The sequence below is a fragment of the Mercenaria mercenaria genome, chromosome 3, assembly GCF_021730395.1.
Source record: "Mercenaria mercenaria strain notata chromosome 3, MADL_Memer_1, whole genome shotgun sequence".
NCBI lineage: Eukaryota > Metazoa > Mollusca > Bivalvia > Venerida > Veneridae > Mercenaria > Mercenaria mercenaria.
The window spans coordinates 72012288-72039331 of NC_069363.1; the positions used below are offsets into that span (position 1 = coordinate 72012288).

General features: G+C 37.1%; 1 protein-coding gene across 2 annotated transcripts in view; it reads left to right on the forward strand.

Moving 5' to 3' along the window:
• Positions 1–8415: 8415 nt before the first annotated feature.
• The window catches only part of LOC123524432 (tubulin polyglutamylase TTLL7-like), a 48180-nt gene continuing 29551 nt past the window's right edge, over positions 8416–27044 (forward strand). The window contains exons 1-8 of one of the 2 annotated variants that reach the window (XM_045302635.2): positions 8416–8552; positions 10822–11025; positions 13637–13888; positions 18248–18305; positions 21117–21248; positions 23425–23583; positions 25756–25972; positions 26631–26954. In XM_045302635.2, coding sequence (XP_045158570.1) covers positions 10953–11025; positions 13637–13888; positions 18248–18305; positions 21117–21248; positions 23425–23583; positions 25756–25972; positions 26631–26954 — 1215 coding nt within the window. In that variant the 5' untranslated portion in view covers positions 8416–8552; positions 10822–10952. Of the gene's footprint in view, positions 8579–10821; positions 11026–13636; positions 13889–18247; positions 18306–21116; positions 21249–23424; positions 23584–25755; positions 25973–26630; positions 26955–27044 lie in introns of both variants that reach the window. The other variant, XM_045302634.2, reaches the window with a different exon arrangement.

Below are 27044 nucleotides of genomic sequence, written 5' to 3' on the forward strand. Positions count from 1 at the left end.
GTCTTTTGTCAAAAGAGATAGCAATTGAACTAAACAGGCTAGCAGTGTTTTAAAATTATCTCGGTGGGCAAAAGTCTCTGGTAGCACTTTATTTGAAAGAGTGGGCAGTAAAGGTAACGTCACGAATAGAAAAATAAACAACCGATATTCCTGAAATTTCCCAGACACAAACACCGTTTAGAGAGCGATTATCAGTTCTCCCCCTATTAAAAAGTGCTAGCATTATTAAAGACAGCGTTTAAAGTACCTCATTCCATTAAAATAATATGTCTGAAGTTGTTAAAGAGCACTAAGAAGTATTTCAGAGTTGTCTGTATAAGTTAACAAACAAGACCAGCGTTATCAACTCCCTATTTTCGGCCCCTTCTTTGATTTGACAGATTAGTATGGGAATACGGACGAGGAAACTATGACTGCCTGAGAAGAGATTATACACAACTTTAATTGGAATAGCAAAAACTATAACCACTCAAATTGAAATATTTGCTAAAAACAATACCGCAAACAGAAATCATACGATGTCCCTCGGATGAGCAATGAAATAAGACGGAAGCGGGCCTACAGAACAGCAAAAAGAACAAACTCTCCAAATCACTTACAGAAATTTAGACAACTCCGAAATAAAACAGTTATGCTCATCCATGCAGACAAATCTGAATATTTCTTAAAACTTTCAGGCAAACTTAAAAACGGCTCCTTCCCCCAAAGACTGGTGGGTAACGCTCAAATCTTTCATCTCTAATACAACCAATAACTCTTTCCCATCACTAAATAATCCAAACACACATCAGACCGCTTTCTCTGATCTTGAAAAAGCTAACTTCTAAACGACTATTTCCATGCTTAGGCATAAATTGATGATGACAATAGAGAAGTATTTGATCTTGGACCAACCAACTCTACAAGTTTCTTAAGTGAAATCTCTTAACCCGTCAGAGACTGGAGACGTTTTAAAATCATTACAGGTTTACAAGGCCGCAGGTCCCGATGGTGTAAGTAACAAAATGCTTCGCAAAGTTTCACATGAACTTTCTGTGACCATTCTCATCCATCAGAGGTTCGTCAAAATCCCGATACGAACCATCCGGGGAACCATGGTAGACCTCTGGTATGCGAGAATGCGTTGTAACTTGTTTAATGCTTCTTTACAACTATCCACGGTGTCATGTACTGTGGAAAGAAGCACAAGTCTATGCAGTGTATAAGAAATAGTCCCTATCCCTGACTCTAGTTACATCCCCTGACGGTCCGTCAACAGAGACGTAATGGATGCCTCCCTACCGAGCAATTACAGACCCATTTTACCCCTTAATACTTTGAACGCCTTAATTATTTTCAAACACGTCTTAAACCATGTTTATGATTCATGTTACCTTGCTCCTTTTCCTTCCATGCAATAAACACACTATGTAGTGTATTATATGTATGCCATTTCCCTTTTACTTATGTATTTTTTCAGGATTGTGCTTATATGTGCTATGTACACTCAACAAAATTCCTAACGGTCAGTTTATAGTATTACTATTTTGTTAATAATGCATGTATTCACAAGAATTTTCACGTAGATCTACCGGCATTTGCATAGGCATGCACCTAATTATGTCTCCCCCAAGAGACATATTGTTTTTGCCCTGTCCGTCCGTCCGTACGTCACACTTCATTTCCGAGCAATAACTGGAGAACCATTTGACCTAGAACCTTCAAACTTCATAGGGTTGTAGGGCTGCTGGAGTAGACGACCCCTATTGTTTTTGGGGTCACTCCGTCAAAGGTCAAGGTCACAGGGGCCCGAACATTGAAAACCATTTCCGATCAATAACTAGAGAACCACTTGACCCAGAATGTTGAAACTTCATAGGATGATTGGTCATGAAGAGTAGATGACCCCTATTGGTTTTGGGGTCACTCTGTCAAAGGTCAAGGTCACAGGGGCCTGAACATTGAAAACAATTTCTGGTCAGTAACTTGAGAACCACTTGACCCAGAATGTTGAAGCTTCATAGAATGATTGTACATGCAAAGTAGATGATCCCTATCGATTTTGGGGTCACTCCGTCAAAGGTCAAGGTCACAGAGGCCCGAACATTGAAAACCATTTCCGGTCAGTAACTTGAGAACCACTTGACCCAGAATGTTGAAACTTCATAGGATGATTGTACATGAAGAGTAGATGACTCCTATTGATTTTGATGTCACTCTGTCAAAGGTCAAGGTCACAGGGGCCTGAACATGGAAAACCATTTCCGATCAATAACTAGAGAATCACTTGACCCAGAATGTTGAAGCTTCATAGGATGATTGTACATGCAAAGTAGATGACCCCTATCGATTTTGGGGTCACTCCATTAAAGGTCAAGGTCACAGGGGCCCGAACATTGAAAACCATTTCCAGTCAGTAACTTGAGAACCACTTGACCCAGAATGTTGAAACTTCATAGGATGATTGTACATGCAGAGTAGATGACCCCTATCGATTTTGGAGTCACTCCGTTAAAGGTCAGGGTCACAGGGGCCTGAACATGGAAAACCATTTCCGATCAATAACTAGAGAACCACTTGACCCAGAATGTTGAAGCTTCATAGGATGATTGAACATGCAAAGTAGATGACCCCTATCGATTTTGGGGTCACTCCATTAAAGGTCAAGGTCACAGGGGCCTGAACATTGAAAACAATTTCCGGTCAGTAACTTGAGAACCACTTGACCCAGAATGTTGAAACTTAATAGGATGATTGGTCATGCAGAGTAGATGATCCCCTAACGATCTTGGGGTCACTCTGTGAAAGGTCAAGGTCACAGGGGCCTGAACATTGAAAACCATTTCCGGTCAGTAACTTGAGAACCACTTGACCAAGAATGATGAAATTTCATAGGATGATTGGTCATACAGAGTAGATGACCCCTAATGATTTTAGGGTCACTCTGTTAAAGGTCAAGGCCACAGGGGCCTGAACATGGAAAACCATTTCCAATCAATAACTTGAGAACCTCCCGACCCAGAATGTTGAAACTTCATATGATGATTGTTCATGCAGAGTAAATGACCCCTATTGTTTTTGGGGTCACTCCGTTAAAGGTCAATGTCACAGGGGCCTGAACATTGATAACCAGTTCCGATCAATAACTTGTGAACCACTTGACCCAGAATGTTGAAACTTCATAGGGTGATTGAACATGCAGAGTAGATGACCCCTATTGATTTTGGGGTCAGTCTATTAAAGGTCAAGGCCACAGTAGCCTGTTCATGTAAAATCATTTTTTGGAAATAACTTGAGAACCACTTGACCTACAATGTTGAAACTTAATAGGATGATTGGACTTGCAGAGTAGATGACCTCTATTTATTTTGAGGTCACTTGATCAAAGGTCAAGGTCACAGAAGCCTGAACAGTGACTTGAGAACCACTAGGCCAAGAGTGTTGAAATTTAGCGGGATGATTGGACATGCCAAGTAGATGATCCCTATTGCAGCCAACCATCAGTGTCTCTTTGACTTTTGCTCCTGACCCCTATTGACTTCTTGCCTACAGGACTTTGCATTGGGGGAGACATGCGCTTTTTTACAAAAGCATTTTCTAGTTATTGATTTATTTTTGGCCGTAACCGCATTAGGCGTTTTGACTAATGTTGCATATTTTGCACGTGCAGGGCATGTGCACCAATATGCACGTGTTCATGCACACATTTGGCATAACTGACGAACGTCCTTCTAGAAAAACACATATCATGGTGAAATTAACACAAGAGCAACGTTCCCGAGCTGTCGGAATTTTACAACAAAATTCCAAATCGGTCACTTCAATGAATTGTAGGCCCTACTTGGGTTAAATTTCGCCAGAAGAGCTCGGATGGTAGATAGCCATGCACCGATTGCCGGTTCTTGTAAACGGAAAAAAGGTTAAAAATGGAAATAATCATCAAAGTAAAAGCTACAAACAATTTATATCAAAATTCTTTTGAAATTGCAAAAAAAAAAAAAAAAAAAAATAAAATAAAAAAAAAAATAAATAAAAAAAAATGTGTCCCGGCTTTTGCAACATTCCGACAACTCTTGCTTTTGTGTCAATTTCATCGTGATAAAGGTTTTTCTCGCAGGACTTTTGTACGTAATGCCAAAAGTGTAAACGAACACCTGCATATTGGTGCGCATGCATTGCACGTGCAAAATATGCAATATTGATTAAAACGCCTAATGCGGTTATTTTGGCCGTGAGTCGACCAAAAGTAAATCAATAATTAGCTGCAGTACCTATTCAAATGCCGGTAACTTATATGTAAAAATTTTGTGAATACATGCATTATTAACAAAATAGTAGATCTAATTTTATACAATATACTCAGTACTGTAGGCCTAAACTGACCGATTATGAATTTTGTCAAGTGTATGTAACATACAACCTTGCCATTCTTAGTTTATAGGGGAAATTAGGGTAACTGAGCCACTAAGAACTATGAAGCGTGTGTCTTGCAAACACATGGCAGCATCTCTCAAGCATTATTATTTCAGTTATTGGATACATGTTAATATCACATTTCGGGCAAAAATACCCGAAATGCTATTTTGATGTTTTCGAAAAACTTGATTGATGAATTGTCCAAAATGGCTCAGTTACCCAACATAGTTCATGTGTACTAAGATCAAGAATAATAAACTTATGGACTTAAATAAAATTTGTCGTAAATTTTACAAACGGGCATGGCCCATGTATGTGTTTTTGCGCATGCGCATATGTGCATATGTACATTTTGCGCAGCACTGCGTCATCTTCCTCATGCATAATATGGAAACACATCACAAAAGTGTACCCTTTAGCCTACAGTGCTATAATTATTCAAAGTGTATATACATTTTGTTCAAAATAGTAATTAAATTTTTTGATGATATCCCAATGTGTGCCTATGTCATATTATATAAGCTGTTCACATTATTAAGAGTGCACCCAAATATCGTTCAATCCGTTTAAACCAAGCAATACTAGTTGTGTGCAAACTTGGTAAAAATCAAACAAGGCAGTCTGAAGCACAGTTATTTCCCCCGCCGCTGTTTTGGATAGTAAAAGGGTTGATGATGAGGTGTGACCTTGACCTTGAGCTGACATGGGTGAATTTTATTTGATTTAGTTGGGTTTAACGTCGCTCCGACACAATTCAGGTCATATGGCGACTTTCCAGCTTTGATGGTGGAGGAAGATCCAAGGTGCCCTCCGTGCATTATTTCATCATGAGCGGGCACCTGGGTAGAAACACCGACCTTCCGTAAGCCAGCTGGATAGCTTTCTCACATGAAGAATTCAACGCCCCGAGTGAGGCTCGAACCCACATCGATGAGGGGCATGAGGGGCAAGTGATTTGAAGTCAGCGACCTTAACCACTCGGCCACGGAGGCCCCGGGTGAATTTTAAGCACCTCGTCTTGATAACGGGAATATTACGTCCAAGTCATTAAAATCCTTCAAGGGGTTTAGGAGATACAGAGTGGACATAAAATGGAAGGCTCAAACCTTTGATTTTGAGTTGTGATCTTGACCTTGAGTCAATATGGCTGACTCATAAGTGCTGCAAATCTTCTTGATGAGGTGATCATTCAAGAGGTTTATGAGATACAGGGCGAACACAGATGGAAGGCTCCAACCTTTGACCTTGAGTTGTGACCTTAGCCCGAAATGTCAGACTCATGAATTGTGCACATAGTCTTGATGTTCTGATCATTTGACCCAAGTTTCATGAAAATCATTTAAGGGGTTTAGGAGATACAGAGCAAGCACACAATGTTACAGACGGTCGGAAGGACCGGAAGACGGAAGAACGGGCGGAGACCATTCCTATAACCCTCCCCTACCAACACCAACACCACCACTCGTGACGGGGTATCAGTGAAAATTTACGCGCTGTCGCATTTTTATTAACAACAGGTAATTTAATGTTAAACTAATTTCATTAAAGATATCAGCATATTTCATATCCGTGTTGAAATACAATTACTGTATGTCCGTCATCTCAGACAGCGCCGATAGACGTCAAATGAAGTTACCAAACGTTGTATGGCTCAGTTACCCGACAGTGTTCAGGTTACTGAGCAATTTCTTAAACTATGTTAAGTATATTGGCTAATCCGTCAAAAATTAGAAAATACTGTTATATTATGTCAACACTAACGTGCGCTTGCTCATTCTAGAACAAATGCACCAATTGTTCCATTTTATAGCCTATAGCAAAACATCCATCAGCCAAATTTGATATAGGCCTATTCGGTGTAATTTTCATAATTCACAAAAACGTGCGTTACGTTTAAAAGTGTAACAATAGTGGGTAGGCCTAATTGAAATTAGACCAGAACTAACAATTTTGAACTTGGTATGCCATCTCCCTCATTTTCATTAATTAATATAAACGATGTATTTTTCCATTTGCACAACAGTTTGGTTTTTAAAAGCCTATGTAAACCTGACATTTGTAAGATTAGAATGTTTACGATGTTTCGTATTTGGGCAAAGATCCGCATTTGCTATACTGGATAATAGTCCGGGTATACAAACTTGATGATCGCTTTAATATTTGCAATATGGAATTTTTACCCGCATCATTTGAAACGGGTTGTTATGTCTTGCAAAACATAAATATTTGATTTTATCTGAACTTAACACTCTAAATCGCAGATTTGTACGACAGATATATTCCATAATTCTAACATGAGAAATTTACGTGGTAGGCCTACTTACCAGAATACGTTCATTTATCTTCCCGCTTTCAGGGATGATAATTCAAAATTTTAATTTTCCCGCCGACAAAACATTGTTTTATTCTCAAAATGTAAATGGCAATTTATTATATAGGGGACACAACCGTTATCTGAAAAATTCGGGTATAACTAATCGGTAACTGGTTCAGTTGCACGGGTGGCTCAGTTATCAAAATTTACCATATGCTACAGAATTTATTTTAGGTCGATTGTGAATGATGGAATCCATCGCCACGAGGGTATCCAAGCAAGGGAGGAACTGGTACCATTTTTCATGTCTTCGGCATGGCGCGGTTGGGGATCGAACCCACGACCTCCCGCACTCGAAGCGGACGCTCTACCATTCTTAACCGTTGCAATGTAATTTATGTTTTAATATGCCTAACTTTCGCTTATCTTTTCTTTTTAGCTGCTTTATTTTTATTAATTTCTGTTGTCTTTGTCGGGAAATAGAGCTAGCTCATAAGCTAATATTATAGGAAGTGTCTAGGGGTACGGATCCGTACCTCTAGAATCTGATTCTAGAGGTACGGATCCGTACCTCTAGACAAGCCTGTTAGGGGTTTTCTAGGGGTACGGACCTCCCTTTTCTAGAGATTTATAGTTATTTACATATTAAATTTTGTTGAAAATGAAATAACAAATAAGTCTTTACCAGTCTTCATTTAAAACTTGGATCTAATTGGTTTACAGATACCAGCGTTCACCTGATTGTTTACCTTCTCTTTCAAAACCTAAATAACCGGGGAACTCCAAATGAATACACACAGTTCCTATCGATTAGATTGTTGTCAAATAAACTGTTGATAAAAGCTAGATTAATGAATGAATCTATTCATTAAATGAATTCTATTTGAAATTCAGCAAAAATAAATAAATAAATTTGGCATGACAATATGCACCAATTTATGTTGTTATTTAACAAGGTATAATGACAATCGGCACGGAACTGATTGCTTAGTAATCAATTAAGCGAAAAGAAACTGTTTGTGAAAATGTCCCATGTATCTCGTCATGGCTACAAAATGTGTGGAAAACATAAATACACTTATGGTTAATTATCAATTTAAAATATTTTTCCCAACATAATTTATTTAACATTATTTTGTTTAATCTTTATATTTTTTCTGCCAGTTCGAATCCTCGTGATTTATTTGGTGTTCCTCGGTTATTTACGTTCCGAAAGAAAATGTAACAAATCGGATGAGCGTTGTTATCTGTAAACCATTTAGATCCAAGTTTAAGGTGAATTCTGATGAAATGTTATTTGTTCTTCCATTTTAAACAAAATTTGAAATGTAAATGACCCTTAATCTCTAGAAAAACGGAGGTCCGTACCCCTAGGAAACCCCTAACAGGCTTGTCTAGAGGTACGGATCCGTACCTCTAGAATCAGATTCTAGAGGTACGGATCCGTACCCCTAGACACTTCCAATATTATATGTTCTTTGTTGTAGCCTACTTTATCCGACGTAAAATAAAGAATCTCATTACATCGTGCTGGGTTCTCCTACGGGCTGGATCAATCCTTGGTCCTTTACTCTTTCTTTTCTTTAAAAATGACATCGTCGAAGAAATCAGATTTTTTATCGGCTAATTTTGTCTTTTTATGTCGACATTTAATTTCACGCACCTGTGGGCAAGTGTAACTAAGCAGATTGTTTATCACGTGACCTAAACAACATGGCGGACGTGTTAACAAAATGACAAGTACTTGCTAGTTTCCATTTACTATTGAATAATATCTGAAGAAATAAATAGACCCGTCAGAATTGGACTAATTTCACAAACAGTTAACATGGAATAAAAGTTGGTATGCATAAGCAGAAAATTAAACAGGTGATCTATTAGTAAACGGTAAAGCACGTAGGCCTACGTTGTTTACAATATTCTTATCTGTAAATTTCAGGGTGTTTAGATTTGATTAAGGGTGTGCCATTTCACATACCACATTATTGAAATATTCTGAATTGTGGTCCATGTATTTAAGAAAGAAATACGCATATTTTCATAGAATAATTTTCTCATAATCTACAAGAAGTATCCCGGTATTCATACAGGCACAGGACTCAATTATCTACTGGTTGCCGACCCAGATTCGGACAATTTCACAACCTTTTCATCTGTCATATTTTAATATTTAATTCAAGATTCTTGAAATGATACCTGAATCAAGTTCAGTTCTTCGGTGTCGCTAAACACAAATTTGTTTATATATAGAAATAAACTGAACACGTCACTGAGGCCCGAAAGAGGGTACGTAAATTTAATGTTTTCAGCGTGTTGCAGGACCCAGAAATCGGACAGTGGGAAAATACTAATTATCATCACTTCTGTTTGGCAGAATCACGTTTAGGCCGGTTTTAATGATAAAAAGACATTTTAAATGATTTAAGTATTGTTGTCCTTGTTTACATTCAACTGTAAATGTTTGATGCTGCTGAGAGTTTGAAACCTCCAGCTGGCCTACATACGACACAAAATTTTAGGTAAAACAATTTGGTTTAGACGCATTTAAAACTGAAACTGCTTTATTTGATTAAACGCCTAATTTTACACATAGTATATTCACCGGCGTTGTACATTAAATTATACCAGATTTATATAGCGCCAAAGGCGCTTTACATAGTTCAAATGCAGCCACACAGGGCGCATAATTCATCCTCTACTAGTACAGACACAGAGCGATCTGACCAGAGGGACAGAGTGAGACAAAGCCCCCACGACAGAGAGATCAGAAATCAGATACAGGCTTATCCGGCTAACTTAGCCTAGCTCATTTCGAATAGACAGCCTGGTTCTTCAACGTGCCCAGTGTATAGCACTGATACACACAAGGATTGCCTGGGTTCCTGACCAGTACACCTCTAGTTTAGTTGAAAATTAATGGACACACATCTAGTTTAACTTAGCCCCAGGTAACCAATTATCAACAGGTACCAATTATTGACAAAACATTACATTTTTCTTTATTAACGCTATATACTTATAAACTGAAAGTAATTACCATGTTTGTAGAAAAACAGATAGGGCACTAGTCAGAAATCACGTGATGCCATCCATCTAAGCCTCATTTTCAAATTCAGCAGCTAGTGCAGACAAACAATCTCTAAAAAGTATCAAGAGATTATGTCGTGTTCAACAAAACACTGAATTTCATAAGAATTGTCAACTTTAGGCAATAATTAAGTCCACATGTCTGAAACTAATCCTAATGCATTGAATTCTTTATTTTCCTTAGTTGAAATCAAAACTAACTGTCAAGAATGTAAACAATTGAGCTTGGTTCTGGTTGATCATGTTTGACTTAATTTTTACAGGTCTGTATTGTTCTTTACATGAGGTTTGATTTGTCATATGTTCCCCCACCCACTGGTTCCATTTTGTTAGTGTTTGAATGCTGAAAAACGAGGCACAAGATGAAAGTACTAATGAATTGTGGTATTTTGGGTTTTGCGATGAAAAATAGGAAATATAAACTGTAAGGTGTGATGTTTACTGCAATAACTATTTATTTCTTATTGGTCAACTTTTTGTAACTGTTTGGTAGTGCTTAACAACTTAAAAAAAACATAATAAAAATAATCACATTTAGTGTAGTCCTAATGTTGATAATTGCTCAAGAAGGTTAACATGTTCACAATTTTGTCGTTCACAATTTTGTAAACTGATGGACCTGAAAAACCATGACATCACATATTTACATCACATGTCGAAAGAGTAAAAAGTGCGGAATTTTAAGATAAAAGGTCAGTCTGTAATTGCACAAATTCGTTTTTACCCTGTGAACCTTTTCACAGAAATTTGTCATAATAATGTTGTGAAAACTGTTGATAGTTGGTTACTTGAGGCTAGTGTTTTATTTTTTCGTGTTACATTTTATCTCATTAAATATCATAAGAGGGGAAACCCTAGCTGTTTTACTTGTTTATGTTTATGTTTTCATTTCTTTCATTTTCAACAAGACTTTTGAAATGTCAAGCATTACTGTCCTCTGACAGCTCTTGTTTATCTTAAAATAGAGTTACATTTGAACTGCATTTTAATCCACAATATTTTTAAATTGTATTTTTTAATTTTAGTGAAATAGCACATACCAGTAGGACCTGCCTATGGATAATATGTTCACCATAAGCAGACTTGTCAAGACAGGTTAAGTGCTATTCTAGGGGGATAAAGCTGAAGAAAAACATTCCAAAAATATTTCAAGAGGATGTCTGCTGGTTTAAAACACAGTACATCAGTTTCATCTTTAGCATCCATGGATAAAGGAACAAATAACGAGGGTTTGTTTTTAAAGATTTTTGATGAATATTGTGATTCAGTTATATTTGTAATCCTGCAAGGGCTATCTGTGCTAAAAGTACCTTTGTTTAGGTTTCTATATCTTAATGGTGTTTTATGTACTGACTCTGCCCTCAGGAAATTGTCTATACCATAACCAGGGCTCTCTTGACTGTTGCCGCCAAAGGTAAACAGTTAATATCTTACCAGAGCCTTTGAACTCTTTTTATGTCAGGTGAGCTGTATATATCTTGCCAGGATTTTCTGTAATCTTTGTACCTCTGGTAAGCTATGATAGCTGTCTATACCTTACACACTATGGATCTTAGAAAAGCTGTTTAAACCTGAGAGCAGTCTGTACTGTCTGTATTCACAGTAAACTGTTGATACCTTGCATAGACTGTCTGTACTGTCTGTATCCACAGTAAACTGTCCACACCTTACATTGGCCATCTGTACTGTCTGTATCCACAGTAAACTGTCCATACCTTACATTGGCTATCTGTACTGTCTGTATCCACAGTAAACTGTCCACACCTTACATTGGCTATCTGTACTGTCTGTATCCACAGTAAACTGTCCATACCTTACATTGGCTATCTGTACATAGGCTGTTTGTACTGTCTGTATCCACAGTAAACTGTCAATACCTTATATTGGCTATCTGTACTGTCTGTATCCACAGTAAACTGTCCACACCTTACATTGGCTATCTGTACTGTCTGTATCCACAGTAAACTGTCCATATACCTTACATTGGCTATCTGTACTGTCTTTATCCACAGTAAACTGTCCACACCTTACATAGGCTATCTGTACTGTCTTTACTGGCTATTTGTACTGTCTTTATCCACAGTAAACTGTCCATACCTTACATAGGCTATCTGTACTGTCTTTATCCACAGTAAACTGTCCATACCTTACATAGGCTATCTATACTGTCTGTATCCACAGTAAACTGTCCATACCTTACATAGGCTATCTGTACTGTCTGTATCCACAGTAAACTGTCCATACCTTACATTGGCTATCTGTACTGTTTTTATCCACAGTAAACTGTCCACACCTTACATAGGCTATCTGTACTGTCTGTATCCACAGTAAACTGTCCACACCTTACATTGGCTATCTGTACTGTCTTTATCCACAGTAAACTGTCCATACCTTACATAGGCTATCTGTACTGTCTGTATCCACAGTAAACTGTCCATACCTTAAATTGGCTATCTGTACTGTCTTTATCCACAGTAAACTGTCCATACCTTACATAGGTTATCTGTACTGTCTGTATCCACAGTAAACTGTCCATACCTTACATTAGCTATCTGTACTGTCTTTATCCACAGTAAACTGTCCATACCTTACATAGGCCATCTGTACTGTCTTTATCCACAGTAAACTGTCCATACCTTACATTGGCTATCTGTACTGTCTTTATCCACAGTAAACTGTCCATACCTTACATTGGCTATCTGTACTGTCTTTATCCACAGTAACTTGTCCATACCTTACATTGGCTATCTGTACATTCTAGTCAAAGAAACCTGATCTAAGACCCAGCAGCCACAAAAAGAACATGTTTGTAACCCTTCTCCCACTCATTTCAAAGGTTTGTGGAAGTGGTAGTTGATATTCAGTACTGCAGCATCTAGATAAAAACAAATCTGCATATGCAATGTTTTACTCTACTGAGGTGGCTCTAATAAAAGTCTAGATTGAACTAACAATTTTCCAAAATGACATTATTCAATCTTTTGACCAAAACTACATGTATGTTACGATTTTCATGCAACTGGAACCATGACAATTGACAGTCAGACATTGTTACACTGACTGGAGCACTATTTCTGAGTCACAAACAAAGCTTGTGTGATCGGATGTTGTCTATCAGTAAGCAGTTGCTTTCAAACTCAGTGCTGATAAAACAGAAATAATAATATTCACATTAAAGTAGAATTCCAGGCATATTGTTACGGAAGGCAAGCCACTCTAAATATATTAAAATTAAGTATGTGATGAATCTTGGGTAGTACTGGACTTGACAACACTTCAACTCAGTGTGTCCACAACTTAGCATAACATGTCAGATCAGACAGTACCAAACCATTTATGCAGACATCATCCTTAGGATTTGTCTTGTTGGACATTAAGACTATTGCAATGCATTGTGTAATGGTATTCATAGCACCGTATTGTACAAACTGCAACATGCCCACAACATTGCAGCTTACATTATAAGAAGGATGTCCAATCTTGCCCCTGTATTGAAGGAGTGTTACCTCCACAATATCATCCAATGATATATCCAATATAATTACAATTGTTTTTCTTTTTGACTCATATCTATTGTTCTTAGCTTTCTGTTAGTAGGATCTTTAAACATTCTGTCTGCAGTACAATTAGCGAAACCTGCAGCTAAGGAAGCAACTCAATTTCTGTAATATTATTGTAAATAAAAAACAGTAAATAGGCTTCTAATTTTTAGAACTTGATCTTAGAAAATCATAAAGTGTTATCAAACTGTTTCCTGCTGAGGGCTGATAACTTGTTTTTGTGGAATGTACATGTGATTTGTTGTTTAACTCTTGTGAATGTTATTTGATATACTTTCAGATATAACTCTTTCATCATTGCATTCCCATTACTCACGTCGAACATCGGCAAACATGGTACTGGGTCCTGGTGGGCCATCGTCAGGCTACCAGTCACATGTTCGACCTGAGAACAGACAGCGTCAGACTGATATGACCATGGAAAGAATGGATTATGATGATGATAAACGTCAGAGAAGTCAGGCAAAGACGAAGAGGAAAAAGCGTAGGAATATGATCACTGCAAATTTGAGTGGCACTAGATATGATGTCAGTAAGTAATAGAATGTACACACAGCTTAGGTGTATATATTTTTTAAAAGTGCAAAATTTTGCCAAATCTAAATTATTATATCTTGATGTTTTGCCTAATAATGACCTATCTTTGAAATAAGGTAAAGTAAACGTCAGAAAAATGAACAAAATTGCTTTTAATTCTATAAGATTCTGACGTTTCACAAAAACATGGTCAGTTAACAGACCAAAAAATAAGTTTTAGTATATATGGCTTGACAATGATGTTATTTTGCTTTTGTTTTGATTTTTTTTTCTTACATTATTCTTCATTTCACTTCGTTATTAATCAAGACAGCAGTTACATATATTTTTATGACTTTACTTCGTCTGAGCATAAAGTGCTCAAGGTGACAAAATATGATCACTAAGGGGCATGATAAGTTGGAATGACTTATGTGATTTCACACTTTTTATAAAGTGATCAGTATTTGATATATGATATTTTCATAATTAACATGTATTATCTCAGCAAGAAGAGAATTTCGATGATTTATCTATTCTATTACATTTTAAAGTCATAACAAATCTGCCATCTGCAGCCTCTCTTTCAAATCACTGATGTACAAATTAAAAACAATTACAAATTGATTTGCTGACTTCATAAAGTATAATTGATCACCACGAGAAATATACAGAAATAGCATCAGTGTAAATGTCACTATTCCATATCACGTAAATTAGATCACATGCTTAGATGGAAAGTCTGTCCAAGATATCATTTTGATATCTTCGGAGCTTTACGTGGATAAAAGTAAAAAAACAATAAAGAACAGGTTTCCTTAAATTGCACCCTTATTACATATTTATCTCATGCTTGAGGGGCTAGGTGGACCTTTGAAGCTAGCAGTTAAAACACATGATCTTATGTATAGCACAGAGTTCAGAAACTTTATTAAAGTCATGGGATACAAGCAGTTGAGTAGGGCTTGCATTATACACTAAAATGAGAGCTGTTAAAGGATACAGAAATATACATTTTGTGCCCCCAAAGATTTTGGGTGTGGGACACTTAAATTTGCCTTCATCTGTCTGAAATTGTGTCATGCTTATCCAAAATATTTCACCTAGAGTCATCAGACCTCACAGGATCGTTATTCAGCATGTGAAGTTGTGCACCTAGTATTTTAACTGGGATTTCAGACAGTCAGACCAATTTATGGCCCTTGACTTTGTCAAAAATATAAATACAGTGACAGGAATGGGGGCACCAGTGTTTTTATGGACACACCTAGTTTTAAATTATTTGATATATTTGACTGATATGACAACCTTCAGTATACTATACCAAAACCTATAATACTAGTAATTGTATTTGATTTATATTAAGAACCAGTACATACCTCTAATGATCACCCTGTGTCCTTCATGCTACATTCTGATATTATTATGAAACATAGAATGTCTGTTACAGGGATCAGAATATACAAAATTTTACAATAAGTTCAGAGTTCACTTCCAAAATTATTTAAATCTCCAGTTTCAATCTATATTCCTGTGGTATTTAAATCTCCAGTTTCAATATATATTCCTATGGTATTTAAAACTCCAGTCTCAATCTATGTTCCTGTGGTATTTAAATCTCCAGTTTCAATCTATGTTCCTGTTGTATTTAAATCTCCAGTTTCAATCTGTGTTCCTGTGGTATTTAAATCTCCAGTTTCAATATATATTCCTATGGTATTTAAAACTCCAGTTTCAATATATATTCCTATGGTATTTAAATCTCCAGTTTCAATCTATGTTCCTGTTGTATTTAAATCTCCAGTTTCAATCTGTGTTCCTGTGGTACTCACACTCAATATTGAGGGTCATGGCAGGTGGCGTCTGTGGATACTTGCATAGATAAAACTTACCAAATAAAAGAAGTTGGTTTATGTAATGATGATACAAAAGACTACTTACAAAATTTATAAGTGGTTTCTGCAACACAAAACAACAGCAGTTTATAGTATCTAAGACAGTATCACATGGAACAAAATTTCATATTAAAAGGCATGCTTGTTGGTAAGTTTCAGGCAATCAGTATAGGCAAGGGATCTCCTATTCTGAAGATGGGGGGCCTCCGTGGCCGAGTGGTTAAGGTCGCTGACTTCAAATCTCTTGCCCCTCATCGATGTGGGTTCGAGCCTCACTAGGGGCATTGAATTCTTCATGTGAGGAAGCCATCCAACTGACTTACGGAATGTCGGTGGTTCTACCCAGGTGCTCGCTCGTGATGAAATAATGCACGGAGAGGCACCTGGGGTCTTCCTCCACCATCAAAGCTGGAAAGTCACCACATCACCTATGATTGTGTGTCGGTGCAACATTAAACCCAACAAAATAAATAAATAAATTTTCTGAAGATGGTGAATTAAGGAAGATTTTGGGGATTGTAGGGATACAATAAGAGACAGGTGTTTGCCCCTTGTCAGTAAGGACAAATCGTTGGACAATGGTTAGGGATACAGTAGGAGACAGATGTTTGCCCCTTGTCAATAAGGACAAATCATTGGTAACTTCTGAAAAAGAAAGAGAAAAATATTATTGAGATTTCTACATTGCTGAAGGATAAACAAGAAAGATCTTGCATGGCCCTGATTTGACCAACAATTACAGCTGCACCACCTGACTACTGTTCATTGCATGCATTAAGGCTTCAAAGAAATGAAAATCGCTGTTCAAATAGTGATGTTACAAGCACAAGTTAACAACATACATTAATGTCTTTCAAAAATAAGTTGAGCAAAATGTTCAGGTCATCAAATTTGGTTGATTGACAGCATGGCAGACATTCTTTCAAGTTATTGTTGCTTTTAGTTGTAAATCTTTTGTAAGGAATATTCATTAGTCCCCTGCTGATGTTTCACTGGAGGGGACTTATAGTTTGCCTGTCAGTCTGTCTGTCACATTGAGTGGGATCATCTTGCAATAACTTTAGAAGTACAAGATTTTTTTCATGAAATTTGGTACATTGATAGATGGCAATATGGAAAATATGCGCATCCTTTTACTTTGCTGCTATGGCAAAAAATGTGGTTGACATCATAACAGATAGTAAAAACATATGGCAAAAAAGTGGCATAGTGGGGTGTTGTGATAGTTTAAAAAATACTAGCTATTTTTCATGAAACTTGGTAAATGGATAGATGGCAACATGGAGAATATTCACATTCTTTTCTTTTGTGACTGTGGTAACAAGTGTAACGAATAATAAAAATATGACAAAAATGGAATCAGTGATAATTTTAAGAGTACAAATGATTTTTTTTACTAAACTTTATGGATAAATTGCAATGTGAAGAATACGCATGTTCTTTTCAACAAATGTGGTCACTATGGAAATAGATAAAAAAGCTGATTCTGTGATAAGAGATTCTTTCATGAACTTTTATGATAGAATTAGAAGATGTACAATGTACATTATTTTATTTTCTCTGCTCATCAGTCTCTTTTTCACACTGTTGTTTTTTAGTCAGAATTTGTGGGTTCTGTCATAACTTTAAAAGTGCAAGAGATTTTTTCATAAAACCTTGGACATAGAAAGCAATATCTATCTAATATACAAATAACTTTATTTTGCCCCATTATATGTCTGTTTATCTGTCTGTTTGTCACAAGATATAGAATCTTTGTTAACTTTTGACTAGTACAAGACTTTGCTTGGCAATAGTCTTGTTTTGTTATACTAAAAATATTTATGCAAATATTGAATGTGAAAAAAAAGTAGATTTTTAGCAATGACATGATATAGATTATCATAGGTAGAGTGTTTCTTGTCAAAAAAGACTAGAGATTATGCTCTGAAACAGTGATGTTGAATTTTGTGGGAGGCATACTTTTTTCTATCTTTGCATTTTGTTTTAGTAATCTTGAGCAGTAATAATAGTAATACTTATTATTACTTAACATCTTAATTATAAGTAAATTTAATGTTATAAGTATTAGATTTTGAAAAATAAGCCTTTTTTATATATAGGCAATTCATTGACATAAAATCAGACATGTAATTTTTTAATTGTTTAATTTGAAGTAAGTTTGAACTCTGAGGTCTCTGTAAAGGTAACTTACCACACAAACTTTTCACATTGATTTATCAGTTCAAAATATGCATTGATTAATCATGATATAAATCAGATGTAACATTTCTGTCCAGAATCAGATCAATAACGTTCTCATTTTGAGCAGTAACATAATTCTAGTTATTTTAGTCATTTTGAACACAATGCCCAGAAGTTGAAATCTTATTGATAATTACATTGTGGACCATTTAACCTTTATATATACACATATGAAACATGGGCCCACTGAAGTCTCCTCGTACCTCTGATTTGAGATTCTTCATTAATCATTTCAGTACGACAGATGGTAGAACATATTGGGTTTAGTGTTGCCAAAGATGATGATCCAACTTGGTAAGTTGCATTCTCTGGATTGTGTTGTTTTATTTTTCAAATAATTGAATATGATTCCCTTTTAGCTCATCTGATTTTTGAAAAAAAATCTACGAGGTATTGTCATCACTTGATCATCTGCATCGGCATTGGTTAAATTTTTTGTTGAGGTCCACCTTTTCTCAAATACTGTAAGAGCTAGGGTGTGCACAGCAATAGGGTAGATGGATGTGTTGGGAGGGGTGTGCACAGCAATATCGTTGACGGATGTGTGGGGAGGGGTGTGCATAGCAATAGGGTAGACAAATGTGTTTTGAGGGGTGTGCACAGCAATAGGGTAGACGGATGTTTGGGGTGGGGTGTGCACAGCAATAGGGTAGACAAATGTGTTGGGAGGGGTGTGCACAGCAATAAGGTAGACAGATGTTTTGGGAGGGCTGTGCACAGCAGTAGGGTAAATGGATGTTTTGGGAGAGGTGTACATAGCAGTAGGGTAGACAAATGTGTTGGAAGGGGTGTGCACAGCAATAGGGTAGATGGATGTGTTGGGAGGAGGGGTGTGCACAGCAATAGAGTAGATGGATGTGTTGGGAGGGGTGTGCATAGCAGTAGGGTAGACAAATGTGTTTGAAGAGGGGTGTGAACAGCAATAGGGTACACAGATGTGTTGGGAGGGGTGTGCACAGCAGTAGGGTAAATGGATGTGTTGGGAGGGATGTGCACAGTAGTAGGGTGGACAAATGTGTTGGGAGGGGTGTGTACAGCAATAGGATTGATGGAGGTGCTAGGAGTGTGCCCAGCAATGGGGTAGACAGAGGTGTGTGGAGGGGTGTGCACTGTTGTAAGGTAGACAGACTGTGGGGAGCGCTGTGCACAGCAATAGGAAAGATAGAGGTGCTTGGAGGAGTGTGCCCAACAATGGGATAGACAGAGGTGTGGGGAGGGGTTTGCACTGCCCTAAGGTAGACAGACATGTGGGGAAGGGTGTGCACAGCAATAGGATATATGGAGGTGCTAGGAGTGTGCCCAGCAATGGGGTAGACAGAAGTGTGGGGAGGGGTGTGCACTGCTGTAGGGTAGACAAACATGTGGGGAGGGGTGTGCATGGCAAAAGGATAGATGGAGGTGCTAGGAGGAGTGTGCACAGCAATGGGGTAGACAGAGGTGTGGGGAGAGGTGTGCAGAGCAATAGGATAGATGGAGGTGCTAGGAGGAGTGTGCACAGCAATGGGGTAGACAGGTGTTGGGAGTGGTGTGCACAGCAATAGGATAGATGGAGGTGCTAGGAGGAGTGTGCACAACAATGGGGTAGAAAGAGGTGTGAAGAAGGGTGTGCACTGCTGTAGGGTAGACAGACATGTGGGGAGGGGTGTGCACAGAAATAGGATAGATGGAAGTGCTGGGAGGATTGTGTACAGTTGTAGGATAGATGGACATGTGGGGAGGGGTGTGCACAGTAATAGGATAGATGGGGGTGCTGGTAGGAGTGTGCCCAACAATGGGGTAGACAGGTAAGAGGAAGAGTGCGCACAGATTTTGAGTAGGTGCGAGAGTGGACGACTTGGAAGAGCAGCATTTTTTCAGCCTGGACAATTTATTTAAAAATTTGATGAGTTAGAAGCAACCATTGGGCCTGCTTATTCTAAGGCTGTAGTGATACAATTATTACTAATAATTGTTTACACAAAACATTTTAACTTACAACAAGACACACTTAACTAATTTTAAAAAATATCTATGATGAAATGATTTCACTCAAGAAGATATTCTAGGGGTGAAAGAAGAATCATTCCATCTATACCACTGTCATGTAGAATACAGAACAGCCTCATTGACAGACAACTTGTTCCTGAAAAGATGAATATAAAAATGAAAATATATATAATTTATTTATATTTCACTTAAAATATGGGACTCAGCACTGTTGCCCTTTAGGCACCAAAATTCTTGTTTTGTAATAATGAAAAATAAAGTAGTTGAAGGTAGTGAGGTCTCTTCAGTTTCAGTACAGTATATTGCTTATTTATTTTATGCTGTTTTAAAGCAATGAAAATATCATTTTTAATTTTCACTGATACAGAACCACACTAGAATGTGCAAGAATATGCATCATAATGAACAGAAATTCTTGCAAAATGTACTTTAGTTAGAACTATTTGACAATTTTTGTGTCTCCCAAAATTTGTTATCATGCATATCTCGAAAAGTGTCTGACCCAGAGTCATCAAACTTCGCAAATTTTCATTCAGCATGGATAGTTGTGCACCTGGTGTTACCAGAGTTATGGCTCTTGACTATCAAAACTATGTATAAAAAGGACCTGAAAGTTTTTGTCACATGTACCCCAAAAAGTATTTGACCTAAGGAAATGAAACATTATAGGAATATTATTCAGCATGTGAAATTATACACCTGGGGTTTTGTTAGAGATTTCATAGAACCAGACAAGAGTTATGGCCCTTGACTTGAAAAGTATGCACCAAGGGGACATAAAAGTTTTTGTTGCACTCACCTTAAAACCTATTTGACCAAGGGTCATGAAACATAACAAGAATATTAAGAATATTATAGAGTGAGCATGTGAAGTTGTGTTTTTGGGATTTCATTCAGCCAGACCAGAGTTATGATTATAGTCCTTGAAATAGTTTTACATTCACATGCAGTGCTTAAAAGTTTATGTTGCTGTTATCTTAAAAAAATCACCCTTGAAGACATGTACCTTGACAGGAGTGGGTGGGGGGGCACCTTTGTAGTACGGAGACACATCAAATTCAATTTCAGTATTACATTGCTCATTTTTCAGTTTCAGTATAATATTGCTCATTTTTTCAGCTTCTTGATATGGAATGACTCATTTGTATCAACAGAGAAGATATCTGATTTGAAGCCTTATCAGAGAATAAACCATTTTCCAGGGATGGGTGAGGTCACACGCAAGGACAATTTAGCTCGTAATATGATGAAGTAAGCATTAAATATGTTTTTTTACTTGAATTAAAAATGTGCATAAGTTAAGCCACACAGATTATATTTGTAAGATAAAAGTCTTCAGTTTCCTCATTTAATGGTACTGCTAGATTATTTGATTGCACTGCTTTTTTTCAAGGTATTATCTAGAAGAAATTGAATTTTATGCAGTTCTTAAGAAATGTTTGCAGTTATTTCTCAGCACAAAAATATATCCAAAACACTCAAAACTTTTTTAACCTTAAGGTCCACTATTTGAAACTTTTCAGATAGTAAAGTGATTCTGGTCAACATTTCCTTAGCTTCTGTGTCCATGTCACAAAAAATTTGCAGGTTTCTCAAAAACTATTATACAAAATGCTTTCAAGGGGCTGCCAAAGCTAAAAATGGAAAACCTTTTTGATAACAACTTTTTCTCATGAAACACTTGATGGATGTTTTCAAGCTTTAAAAGTCCCACAGTGTGATAGAGACAGGAATTTTCTGGTAGATGGGTTTGAGTGACTCTGTCTCAAAAAGTGAGAGAGGCAGGGCTCAACAGTTCTGACAGGTAGGTTTGATTAGTGCTCAGTTTTACAAAGTGATAGAATTTTTTTCTGGCAGATAGGGTTTGAGTGACACTCAATCTCACAGAATGATAGAAACAGGACTATTCTGGCAGAAGGATTTGAGAAACTGTCAGTCTCACAGAGTGAGGGAGGCTAGCTTTCCTGGCAGACTGGTTTGTATAGCTTTCAGTCACACACCAAGTGAGAGAGGCATGGTTTTTCTGGCAGATAAGTTTGAGTGACTCCCAGCTTTACAAAAAGAGAGAGAGAAGATTTTACTGGCAGACAGCTTTAGTTGGCTTTCAGTCTCTGAAAGTGAGAGAGGCAGGGCTTTTCTGCTGTTAGGTTTTAATTGCTTGCAGCCTCACAGAGTGACAGAGGCAGGGAGGGCTGTTATGTTAGATAGGTTTGAATAGTTCACAGTTTCAAAAGTGAGAGATGCAAGGTTTTCTTGGCCGATAAGTTTCACTGACTCTCAGTCTTTCAGAGTGAGAGAGGCAGAGCATTCTGACTGATAGGTTTGAGTGGCTGTTAGTCTCTCAGATAGAGAGGCAAGCTTTTCTCTGGTAGATAGGTTTGAATGACTGTTAGTCTCTTAGATAGAGAGGCAAGTTTTTCTCTGGTAGATAGTTTTGAGTGACTGTTAGTCTCTGAGATAGAGAGGCAAGTTTTTCTCTGGTAGATAGGTTTGAGTGACTGTTAGTTTCTTAGATAGAGAAGCAAGTTTTTCTCTGTTAGATAGGTGTGAGTGACTGTTAGTCTTACAGATAGTGAGGCAAGTTTTTCTATGGTAGATAGGTTTGAGTGACAGTTAGTCTCACAGATAGAGAGGTTAGTTTTTCTCTGGTAGATAGGTTTGAGTGAATGTTAGTCTCACAGATAGAGGGGTTAGTTTTTCTCTGGTAGATAGGTTTTAGTGACTGTTAGTCTCACAGATAGAGAGGTTAGTTTTTCTCTGGTAGATAGGTTTGAGTGACAGTTAGTCCCACAAATAGAGAGGTTAGTTTTTTTTCTGGTTGATAGGTTTGAGTGACTGTTGGTCTCTCAGATAGAGAGGCAAGTTTTTCTCTGGTAGATAGGTTTGAGTGACTGTTAGTCTTACAGATAGAGAGGTTAGTTTTTCTCTGGTAGATAAGTTTGAGTGACAGTTAGTCCCACAGAAAGAGAGGTTAGTTTTTTTTCTGGTTGATAGGTTTGAGTGACTGTTAGTCTTACAGAATGAGAGGTTAGTTTTTCTCTGGTTGATAGGTTTGAGTGACTGTTAGTCTCTGAGATAGAGAGGCAAGTTTTTCTCTGGTAGATAGGTTTGAGTGACTGTTAGTCTTACAGATAGAGAGGTTAGTTTTTCTCTGGTTGATAGGTTTGAGTGGCTGTTAGTCTCTCACAGAGAGAGGCAAGTTTTTCTCTGGTAGATAGGTTTGAGTGACTGTTAGTCTCTCAGATAGAGAGGCAAGTTTTTCTCTTGTAGATAGGTTTTAGTGAATCTCATTCCCACAAAATGAGAGGGACAGAGCTTTGCTTGCAGAAAGGTTTGAGTGACTGTCAGTCTCACAGAGTAAAGAAGACACAGCATACAGGTTTAAGTGACTATTAGTCTCACAAATTTTTGTCCCTCCTATTTATAGAATGGCAAAGGCAGTTCCAGAAGAGTACAACTTTGTTCCTCGGACCTGGATACTGCCATCAGACTACAACATCATTCAGAATTACATGAAGGATTTAAAAGCACATAAAAAGTCAAAAACATTTATTGTCAAACCATCAAATGGTGCTCAAGGGCATGGGTAAGTTTGAATTTGTTCATTAGTTTCATATTTAGTGTCAGTTATTGAAACCTTAAAAATGTAGGAAGACCTATGTAGCCCCTCCAAGCATGGCAGTTTCTATTGTGTCTCTAGTGACTGACTTTGTAATTAAAAAAACTATTTTGATGAAGAAATTACTATTGTTAATATCAGGTATTTTTGTCTGGCTTTTATTTTCAGATTATATGCCCCTCTTTCAAATAAGAGGGGGTATATTGTTTATCTCATTGTCTGTCGGTTGGTTGGTCTTTTTGTAGAGCATTAATAGTTTCAGATTGATAACTAACGAGAGAATGCTTACCTTGTGCACCTCCTATTTTTTGTCTGCCTCCATCCCCCATTTTCAGAGTTATGGTCCCTGAAATAGTCAAAAATGCACATTTTCACTTTGTGACGCACCTAGCTCAAAAAGCATTTGATATAAATGGATGAAAACTTGTATGAGTCTTTATCAAGATATAAACTTGCACACCTCTTATTTTTTGACTGGCTCCTGCCCCTATTTTTAAAGTTATGGCCCCTGAAATAGTAAAAAAAAGCACATTTTCACCTAATTATGTGCCCAGCTCAAAAAGTATTTGATGTAAATTCATGAAACCTTGCTTGAGTCTTTATCATGATGTGACCTTGCACACTTGGCATTCTTCTTGAGAGTCTTGGCGCTTATTACAGAGTTGTGGCCCTTGAAATAGCCAAAATGGTGGATTTTTTGTTTGTGATGCTCATAGCTCAAAAAGTATATGGCCTAGAATAATGAATCCTTTTCATAAAATGTTTGTTGAGGCTATACCCCATTAAGACTGCAAACATTTGAATTATTTCCCCTTATTTGTGACAAATGTACCAGTGGGGGCCACACCCTGTGTCCTACAGACACATTCTAGTTTATTTTTACTTTTAGTTTATTGTGTTTCTTGATATTGTCTCTTAGTATCATTGTCATCTGCCTACATCAACATTATTGCCCCCTACAGCCACACTACTCACTTTCAGCTATTCGTTTGAGTCCACATCTGTGTTGGGGTCCCAGTAAAATTGGTTAAGATTTATATGCCCGCTTTTATCTCAATATCCAGTGATGGGAATGGAATGAAACATTACACAGGTCTTGACTGTGATTATCTGACATTTACTGATCAGGTTACATAACTCTGTTTTGCATTTTTACAAAGTTATTCCCATTTTTCTACTCTGCATGCAGTTTTGGGTATGATTGTATATGTAAGCTAGTGTTTCATTGACCACTAATGGGAATGGGCAGTAAGACTAAACACACTCATTCACTGTGATGATATGACATGCAATGCATGGATCAATAATACTTTTATACTTCTTTACAATGTTTTGCTCCTTTCATAACTTAGCTTGGGTACAATATATTATCTCAGTAACTTTCATAACAGGAAAAAATCTTAATTCGAAATTGTTGCTCCTTTTGTATTTGCTTAATTTTTTCTGTTTTCCTCTAATCTTATTTTAGTTCACCCTGAGAACAAAGTGCTTCTTCTCATTGAACCACTTGATGGATCTTTATTTGTAGCTTATTATAAGGTCCTCTCTAAATTTTGTTCAAAATTGGCTGTTTGGCCCCTTTTAGGAGCAGCTAGAGCTAAAAATAGAAAAAAACTTTAAACAACTTCTTCTCATGAACCACTCGATGGATCTTCATTAAACTTGATCTGTAGCATCATTTTAAGGACATCTTCCTGATGTGTTCATATATTGGGGAGCTTGGATCCTTTAAAGGGCCACTAGAGCTAAAAATAGAAATACCTTTAAATTATTTCTTCTCATGAACGATGGACCTTCATCAAACTTGGTTTGTAGCATCAGTGTAAGGTCCACTCCCAATTTTGTTCAAACGAGGACAAATGTTGTTGTTTTTTTTAGTGTTTTTTTTTTGTGACAAGACTTTTAAATAGTCAAGTGTTGCTCAAGAGTCCTTCCACAACTTGTGTTATCTTTGCTGGATCTAAATGGATTTTAAGGTCTATACTTCTTATCATTAAAAGATCTCTTTAAGTCTTTTAGGTATATACCTTTTATCAGATTGAGTACAGGATTTCTTTAGAGGTTTTTCGATAGATACTTTTTAGCATTGCAGGAACTCTGTTTAAGATGATTTTATGCAGAAACTTTTTATTTTTTCAGGATCTCTTTGTATAAAAACCTGGAAAAAATCCCAGCACAAGAACATTTCATTGTTCAGGAATATGTTGAAAAACCCTTGTTAATGGATGGCTATAAGTTTGATTTGAGAATCTATGTGTTGATAACATCATGTGATCCACTGAGGGTGTTCCTGTTTAACGATGGACTAGTTAGAATGAGCACTGAGAAATATCTGCCACCTGCTGAAAATAACATAGTAAGTATCTGTAATAGAGGCTCGGCGTTCGTTCTTAACTTTTACAGCAAGGGTGTTTTGGTCATCACATTATCTGGTGTTCATGCCTGGTGTTAGCTTAGGTTAGTCATGTTCATCTAAGTATTGCAGCTTGTTCAATGTAGCCAGCTTAGAACAATTGTCATTTCCAACCACAAAAGGGGATGCAGAAACATCAGAATTGCCATCCCTTTGTTTGTCTTTCAATTTGTCTGTCCATCACATATTGTTGTACTGACAGGAACTTTAAACACCACTGAAAGGAACATGACCTGATATATTTTAGTTGATCATGAGAGGAAAACAATGTGTGCAAGAGCCATAACTCTACCTGCATTAATTTAATAACTTACTTCTTTTTTTATTGATTTTTATTAAAACTGAACAAAATATAACCTTACAACTATGTATGGGAATAAAATCGTTATTCCTGTATTAACTTTTCAAATAATTTGAGATAAAAGTCATTCAACATTGAAGTTTGTAAGGTCGCTACATGTTTGCGAGCAGCTGATGGATATAATGTGAGCCTGCTGCCTGCATGTAACAAGTTTACTGACAAGCAGGCTTTTTGGTTTGTGTATTCTGGTTAAAATTATCGTGTATGCTGGCATTTCAGTGTAGTTTATTTTCATTTCAGAGTCACCTGTTTATGCATTTAACAAACTATTCTGTCAACAAACACAATGAATTTTATGAAAAAGGAGCGAGTCTGGATGCAGGAAGTAAAAGATCTATTAAGTCATTTAATGAATATCTCCGCAGAAATGACTACGATGTAGCTTTATTGTGGAGAAATATTAGTGACATGATAGTAAAGACTCTCATTGTTGCCGAACCTCATATTTTACACGCGTACAGAATGTGCCGACCAGGAGCGCCAGCAGTTGGTGATAGCGTCTGCTTTGAAGTACTTGGATTTGACGTTCTCATTGACAGAAAGTTAAGACCTTGGTTACTAGAGGTAACATGCTTTATTTTGAAAATTTAGCTTGTTAAAGAAATTTAAAATAAATCATCTTTTGTATATTTGGTCAGGTTTTTTTTAATGTTT